Source organism: Ornithodoros turicata, chromosome 10 (assembly GCF_037126465.1).
Source record: "Ornithodoros turicata isolate Travis chromosome 10, ASM3712646v1, whole genome shotgun sequence".
NCBI lineage: Eukaryota > Metazoa > Arthropoda > Arachnida > Ixodida > Argasidae > Ornithodoros > Ornithodoros turicata.
This window is the reverse complement of record NC_088210.1, coordinates 2,344,669-2,353,215: the sequence shown is the minus strand read 5'-3', so window position 1 is coordinate 2,353,215 and position 8,547 is coordinate 2,344,669. Positions and strand designations below refer to the sequence as shown.

Here is an 8,547-nt window from a genome sequence, read left to right as displayed (position 1 = left end):
TTACGCAACATTGCAGAGCAACGTTGGAGGATCATTGTGGCTCTACGATTCCTGAACGTTGTGTATTGACTTTCCAACAACATAACTCCGCGTAACACTCTTACCCATAAAGGAAATGTTACATGGAGGTCCAGTTTATTACTTTAGAGAATACATAAGGTACGTGTGTACCGGCTGATAGTTCGAAGGAGACTGCCTTTTAGCGTTCGTCTCACGTTTACACTTGAGTGCGGGAGAACAAAGTTCACTTGACAGCGTCAGGCCTCAAGTGTTTCGGGCAGGTGTGTGTGTCTCGAATAACCGCTCACATGATCGGTTGCTATGCGGCGTACGCAGCACTCTTTCCCACCCATGAAAAGTGGTCAGTGGTGTGACCTGTGTCGCGGTCGGAGCGAATATCGATGTCCTTCGGTTTCTGTCGACTCCGATGTGTCATCTGTGGCGTCATGGGCCGCGTTGGATGGGTCGGATGCGTGAGCTGTATCACTTTCGGAAACCGCGGTATCTGCGCCGTAGCGGGTTCGCATCTGGTCAAGGTGGCGTGTGACAATACCCTGGGCCGTTTGCACTTTAGCCATGCGACTTCCTACGCCCTCAAGCACGATACCCGGCATCCATCCCGGTCGATCGCATTGTTTGCGCACGTAGACAGGTGCTCCAGGTTTCAAACGACTGTCCACGTCTTGCTGGGTTGTCTTTTGGTTTTTGAGCACATCGGCCTTGATTATATCCAAGCGACTACGTGGCAGAAAATTGAATAACATTTCCGCAGGAGCCTTTCCCCCATGGGCAGCTGATGGTGTCCTTCTGTGGTTATGTAGCCAGCGTTGGAGCCGGATTTCCAGGGGTCCGTCCGTCAGCTTCTTAAGAGCTTCTTTTCCGCTTCTAACAGCCCATTCTGCAAGTCCGTTTGACTGCGGATGATAAGCAGCTGTTCGCATGTGGCGAATCCCATTGCTCTTTACGAATTCTTGGAAGGCCGCACCTGTGAATGTGGTGCCGTTGTCAGTTATACAATGCACGTTGGTATTCCGAAGCGGGCACAAATGTCTCGGAGATGAACAACGGTCACTTCTGCAGTTGCAGATTTTACCGGGATAGCCTCTATCCAGCCAGAATGACTATCCACAACGACTAGTATCATTTTCCCTTCAATGGGGCCCGCATAGTCCATGTGTATGCGAGTCCACGGTTCGGCGGACGATGGCCATGGCAGTGGCTCTTGAGATGGTGGTGATGATGCCGCCTGCTGGCATATCGGGCACGAACGTACTCGTTGTTCCACGTCTCGGTCGATTCCTGGCCACCAAATCAGGGTTCTGATGAATGCTTTGGTTGCATTAATTCCTTGGTGTGTGCCGTGAAGCGAGCAGAGCGTTTCTTGCTCGCTCTGGTATCACTATATGCGCTATCCACGCAGTGTCGCGTCTTTTTCAACAGATAGTTCATGACGTCTCGGCCAGTATGGTTCTAGATCCGGGTCGTCCAGTTTTGCAGGCCAGTCCTTCACAATCCTAGCTTTCAGCTTCTGCATAATTGGGTCCTTGAGTGTGATGTCCACAAGCTGCTTCCCCGATATTGGGCTCACGTCGAACATGTCGAGAGCATTGATTGCTGTGTCACTTGTTCCATCTGGGTGCACGTTATACTGAACCGGAAGCCGGCTAAGAGCGTCAGCGTTTCCATTGTTTGTCCCAGCCTTGTACTTCAGTGTATATTGGTAGCCAGCCAGTATCAGAGCCCAACGCTGTATCCTTGCTGCAGCTACCGTCGGTACAGGCTTGTTTTCACCAAGAAGTCCCACCAGTGGCTGATGGTCAGTTTTCAGGACGAATTTTCTTCCCAGTAGGTAGTCCCTGAATTTTGTGATGCCGAAAATGATAGCTTCTTTTTCCAGGTGAGAATAGTTCTTCTCTGCATCACTTAGTGTTCTTGATCTGAACGCGATGGGCCTGTCGACGCCATCAATGTTGTGTGAAAGTACTGCTCCCAAGCCGTACGGTGATGCATCACATTCGAGGATGACGTCCCTCGACGGATCAAAGTGTACGAGGAACTCCGCTTCTACGAGTGTTTTCTTGGCATTTTCGAAAGCCTTAGCTTCTTCTCTTCCCCAGCGCCAGCGGGTATTTTGTACCAGCAATGCGTACAGGGGTGCTAGTAGCGTTGACATGTTAGGCAGGAAACTTCGGTAATATGTCAACAGTCCCAGGAAAGAACGTAGTTCCGTCACATTCCTCGGAGGCATAGCCTTGGAAATTGCATCAACTTTTAGTTCTGACGGATGCAGACCATTTCTGTCGATTGTGTGACCCATGTACGTCACCTGTTCTTTGCCGAACTCGCATTTCTCACGTTTCAGACGGACACCGTACTCCCTGAATACTTGGAATACCTTCTTTAGAGTCTGACCGAATTCGTCCTTCTTCTCAGAAATTAGGACATCATCCAGGTATACCTGACATCCTGGTATGCCGCGTAGCATAGACTCCATTTCCCTTTGAAACAAGGCGGGCGCCGATGCAATGCCAAAGGGTAATCTGTTGTAAAAGTACAGTCTCTTGTGCGTGCTTATAACTGCAATTTTACGTGACTCTTCGTCAAGGGGAACTTGCAAGTATGCATCGCGGAGGTCGAGTTTTGAAAACCAATAGCCTCCTCCCATTGAAGCGAATAAGTCATCCACCTTTGGCAGCGGGTACAGTCCAGTTGTGCATGCCGGATTAAGTGTAACCTTAAAATCACAACAAATACGCACTGAACCGTCCTTCTTCTGCACAGGTACAACTGGCGTCGCCCAGAGCGAGTGGCTGACAGGTGTAATGATCCCTTCATTTGACAGTCTGTCTAGCTTTTCTGCTACTTTGTCGCGCAATGCGTAAGGCAGAGATCGTTCTTTGAAGTACTTTGGCGTGGTTTCGGGACGCAGGTGAAGATGTACAGGTTATCCTTTCATCACCCCTGGGCCAGGCTCAAATAAGTCGCTGAAGTAAGTTTAGTAAGAAGTGAAGTAAGAAATAAGTTTCCGATCGTGGCATCATGCGGTGTTCGCAGGACGTTGATGTTGTGATCCAGAATACTCAAGGCGTCTATAAGGTCCCTACCAAGGCTGGTCCGGAGCAGTCGACCACATATAGCTGTCCGTCAACCTCTCTGCCCAGGTGTTCAACTGGTAGTCTGAGAACACCGAGAACAGGCAAAGCTCCAAGGTAGCACGACAGTTTAATGTCGCATGGCGAAATAGGCGGCCATGCCGTGGCATGCCTCTTGTAGACGTCTTCACTGATCACGCAAACTGGAGATCCTGTGTCGAGCTCCATATCTAACACAACCCCAGCCCACTTCAATTTGAGCATGATTGGCTTCACCTTACTTGAAGATGGTCCCTTTAGCGAAGCATTCTTCCTTAGGAGATGTCTCAGCGTGGTTGTCTTTGTCTTCTACCAGTTCCAAGGAGTTGGATTGGTGCTTTGAAGAGATCTTTTGCTGTCCTGTCTTACATTGACTAGCGAGGTGTCCGCGCTTCTTGCATCGGAAGCACTCTTTGTCTTTGAACGGGCAGTTTGGAGGCTTGTGCTCTTTGCTTCCACACCTGATACACGAAAACGACTTCTGTGAGCCTTTCGGCTGTCGTTCTTGCTTGCTTTGCTTGCGAATCGCGTTGACGGCTCCATTGACACCTGACGCGGATGCCGCACTCGGCTCAAGTTCCTTAGAGCTCTGAGCTGCAAGCTCCGCTGCCGTAGCAATCTCAACACTTTGTGCGAGCGTCAAGGTCTTGGGCTTCGTCAGCAAAACTTTCTGGACGCTCTTATCCTTAATTCCGATGACAAATCTGTCGCGCAAGTTGCATTCAAGCGCAGCACCAAAGCCACAGCGGTCAGCGATTTCACGGAGTTCGGCAACAAAAACAGTAACGGTTTCTCCCTCACCTTGCGTGCGGTTGTGAAATCGAAATGTTTCCGCTATTTCCGATGGCTCTGGACTGAAATGGCTTGTCAGAGTTGTCATGATTTCGGTATAAGGCACTTCCATTGGTTTTCTTGGGGCGAGAAGTCCACGCAGTCTGCTGTGTGTCGGTGCACCCACCGAAGAGATGAAAATGGATCTCTTTTTCTTCTCGTCCGTAATGCAGTTGGCATCATAAAAGGCGTCCAGTCGTTCCTTGGTGCGTACGCCGCATAGCAACCGATCATGTGAGCGGTTATTCGAGACACACACACCTGTCCGAAACACTTGAGGCCGGACGCTGTCAAGTGAACTTTGTTCTCCCGCACTCAAGTGTAAACGTAAGACGAACGCTAAAAGGCAGTCACCTTCGAACAATCAGCCGGTACACACGTACCTTATGTATTCTCTAAAGTAATAAACTGGACCTCCATGTAACACTGGTGACGAGGTTGGGATCTGGATCTACGTGGCATTCACCGTACGTATTCTTGGTAGTAGCGCTCGATACGTCATGCCCAAGACGGAAGGAACCGGCCCTGCTCCTACCTTCATGTCTGCCATCGGAAAAGTACCGGAGTTCATTGAGCTCGAGGAAACATGGGACCAGTACAAGGAACGACTGGACGCCTTTTATGATGCCAACTGCATTACGGACGAGAAGAAAAAGAGATCCATTTTCATCTCTTCGGTGGGTGCACCGACACACAGACTGCGTATCGGTGCACCCACCGAAGAGATGACCGGCAACATTTTGTGTTACTAGGGATGATACGCACTCCACGCTGTGATTGCTAAGTTGCCGTCCCCGTGAAATATCAAGAGCGTGCTGGCGCGCACGCGCTACAAAGTGGTTCTGCGTGTGAAATTTTGCACCAAGCGTAGTACGGCGCGTTCCTCGCACTGAGATACGAGCCATACGGTTCCAACTTTACGCATACCGCGAGTGTCGCTGTCGCTCAAGCGACCACAGCTCCCTCTGTCTAGTATAGCGCACGGTGCCACGGTATGTTCTGCGCGTGCGCAAAACCACCAACGCTATCCCCTACGCAGTGACGTCGCTAGGTTACGCGTCACCCGGTGCGGGAGCTCTTTGCGTCACCCCCCACCCCATGCCCCCATTAACGGATACCAAGATTTCCGTACCAGGCGATTCACGATAAATATAAACATATTACACCACACTCAGAAAAAAAAAAGAAAAAGAAATGTGCCTCGCAGAAGGTTCCTCATGCTTTTGGCGTCATCGTGCCACAGAGAACGGGAGGAAGCGGCAGTATTGGTGCGGCGCGTCACCCCTTCCGTCACTTCACCCGGTGCGGACCCCCCACCCCCTAGTGACGCCACTGCCCCTACGCACGCAGAGGCAATAACGCACGATGCACTAAAACTCTCTTTAGTGGGCTTCAATGCATCATCCGCTACCCCCTTTGCGTACGTAAGGGATAGCGTTGGTATAACATCTCCTGGCTAGAGGAGGCCACGAGCCATGTTGGCTGTCGTCTGCAGCCTCACGTGATTTGTATGTCTTCTCTCCTTGTGTGCGCCCGTTTGCGATGCTGCAGGTTCGTGCCCAGGCTGAACACTGCGGCGCCTAGATCGCACATGATGGCTTCTTTCGTGTGTGCCCCCTTTTGCGATGCTGCATGTCCGTGCTCAGGCTGAACTATGCGGCAACTAGATATCACTTGTGTGGGCCCTGTGTGCGCCCGTTTGCGATGCTGCAGGTTCGTACTCAGGCTGAACTCTGCGCGCCTAGATCGCACATGATGGCTTCTTTCGTGTGTGCCCCCTTTTGCGATGCTGCATGTCCGTGCTCAGGCTGAACTATGCGGCAACTAGATATCACTTGTGTGGGCCCTGTGTGCGCCCGTTTGCGATGCTGCAGGTTCGTACTCAGGCTGAACTCTGCGCCTAGATCGCACATCTATGGCTTCTTTCGTGTGTGCACCCATTTTGCGATGCTGCATGTCCTGCTCAGGCTGAACTATGCGGGACCTAGATAGCACTTGTGTAGGCCTTGTGTGCACCCGTTTGCGATGCTGCAGGTTCGTACTCAGGCTGAACTCTGCGCGCCTAGATCGCATATATGGCTTCTTTCGTGTGTGCACCCCTTTTGCGATGCTGCATGTCCGTGCTCAGGCTGAACTATAGCACCTAGATAGCACTTGTGTGGGCCCTGTTTGCGCCCGTTTGCGATGCTGCAGGTTCGTACTCAGGCTGAACTCTGCGCGCCTAGATCGCACATCTATGGCTTCTTTCGTGTGTGCACCCCTTTTGCGATGCTGCATGTCAGTGCTCAGGCTGAACTATGCGGCACCTAGATAGCACTTGTGTGGCTTCTTTCGTGTGTGCACCCCTTTTGCGATGCTGCATGTCCGTGCTCGGGCTGAACTATGCGGGACCTAGATAGCACTTGTGTGCGCCCGTTTGAGATGCTGCAGGTTCGTACTCAGGCTGAACTCTGCGCGCCTAGATCGCACATGATGGCTTCTTTCGGGTGTGCACCCCTTTTGCGATGCTGCATGTCCGTGCTCAGGCTGAACTATGCGGCAACTAGATAGCACTTGTGTGGGCCCTGTGTGCACCCGTTTGCGATGCTGGAGGTTCGTACTCAGGCTGAACTCTGCGCGCCTAGATCGCGCATGTATGGCTTCTTTCGTGTGTGCACCCCTTTTGCGATGCTGCATGTCCGTGCTCAGGCTGAACTATGCGGGACCTAGATAGCACTTGTGTGGGCCCTGTGTGCGCCCGTTTGCGATGCTGCAGGTTCGTACTCAGGCTGAACTCTGCGCGCCTAGATCGCACATCTATGGCTTCTTTCGTGTGTGCACCCCTTTTGCGATGCTGCATGTCCGTGCTCAGGCTGAACTATGCGGGACCTAGATAGCACTTGTGTGCGCCCGTTTGAGATGCTGCAGATTCGTACTCAGGCTGAACTCTGCGCGCCTAGATCGCACATGATGGCTTCTTTCGGGTGTGCACCCCTTTTGCGATGCTGCATGTCAGTGCTCAGGCTGAACTATGCGGCACCTAGATAGCACTTGTGTGGCTTCTTTCGTGTGTGCACCCCTTTTGCGATGCTGCATGTCCGTGCTCAGGCTGAACTATGCGGGACCTAGATAGCACTTGTGTGCGCCCGTTTGCGATGCTGCAGGTTCGTACTCAGGCTGAACTCTGCGCGCCTAGATCGCACATGATGGCTTCTTTCGGGTGTGCACCCCTTTTGCGATGCTGCATGTCCGTGCTCAGGCTGAACTATGCGGCAACTAGATATCACTTGTGTGGGCCCTGTGTGCGCCCGTTTGCAATGCTGCAGGTTCGTACTCAGGCTGAACTCTGCGCCTAGATCGCACATCTATGGCTTCTTTCGTGTGTGCACCCATTTTGCGATGCTGCATGTCCTGCTCAGGCTGAACTATGCGGGACCTAGATAGCACTTGTGTAGGCCTTGTGTGCACCCGTTTGCGATGCTGCAGGTTCGTACTCAGGCTGAACTCTGCGCGCCTAGATCGCATATATGGCTTCTTTCGTGTGTGCACCCCTTTTGCGATGCTGCATGTCCGTGCTCAGGCTGAACTATAGCACCTAGATAGCACTTGTGTGGGCCCTGTGTGCGCCCGTTTGCGATGCTGCAGGTTCGTACTCAGGCTGAACTCTGCGCGCCTAGATCGCACATCTATGGCTTCTTTCGTGTGTGCACCCCTTTTGCGATGCTGCATGTCAGTGCTCAGGCTGAACTATGCGGCACCTAGATAGCACTTGTGTGGCTTCTTTCGTGTGTGCACCCCTTTTGCGATGCTGCATGTCCGTGCTCAGGCTGAACTATGCGGGACCTAGATAGCACTTGTGTGCGCCCGTTTGAGATGCTGCAGGTTCGTACTCAGGCTGAACTCTGCGCGCCTAGATCGCACATGATGGCTTCTTTCGGGTGTGCACCCCTTTTGCGATGCTGCATGTCCGTGCTCAGGCTGAACTATGCGGCAACTAGATAGCACTTGTGTGGGCCCTGTGTGCACCCGTTTGCGATGCTGGAGGTTCGTACTCAGGCTGAACTCTGCGCGCCTAGATCGCGCATGTATGGCTTCTTTCGTGTGTGCACCCCTTTTGCGATGCTGCATGTCCGTGCTCAGGCTGAACTATGCGGGACCTAGATAGCACTTGTGTGGGCCCTGTGTGCGCCCGTTTGCGATGCTGCAGGTTCGTACTCAGGCTGAACTCTGCGCGCCTAGATCGCACATCTATGGCTTCTTTCGTGTGTGCACCCCTTTTGCGATGCTGCATGTCCGTGCTCAGGCTGAACTATGCGGGACCTAGATAGCACTTGTGTGCGCCCGTTTGAGATGCTGCAGATTCGTACTCAGGCTGAACTCTGCGCGCCTAGATCGCACATGATGGCTTCTTTCGGGTGTGCACCCCTTTTGCGATGCTGCATGTCCGTGCTCAGGCTGAACTATGCGGGACGTAGATAGCACTTGTGTGGGCCCTGTGTGCGCCCGTTTGCGATGCTGCAGGTTCGTACTCAGGCTGAACTCTGCGCGCCTAGATCGCACATATATGGCTTCTTTCGTGTGTGCACCCCTTTTGCGATGCTGCATG

General features: G+C 52.5%; 1 protein-coding gene across 1 annotated transcript; it reads right to left on the bottom strand.

Moving 5' to 3' along the window:
• Positions 1-362: 362 nt before the first annotated feature.
• LOC135370479 (uncharacterized protein K02A2.6-like) lies at positions 363-941 on the bottom strand. The gene has a single exon (XM_064604228.1). It carries the CDS (start codon positions 939-941, stop codon positions 363-365), a length of 579 nt encoding a protein of 192 aa, XP_064460298.1.
• Between the last annotated feature and the right edge of the window lie 7,606 nt (positions 942-8,547).

Excerpts from the sequence above, each read along its gene's own strand:
- LOC135370479 (XM_064604228.1), bottom strand. The coding sequence starts at position 941 with ATGCGAACAGCTGCTTATCATCCGCAGTCAAACGGACTTGCAGAATGG.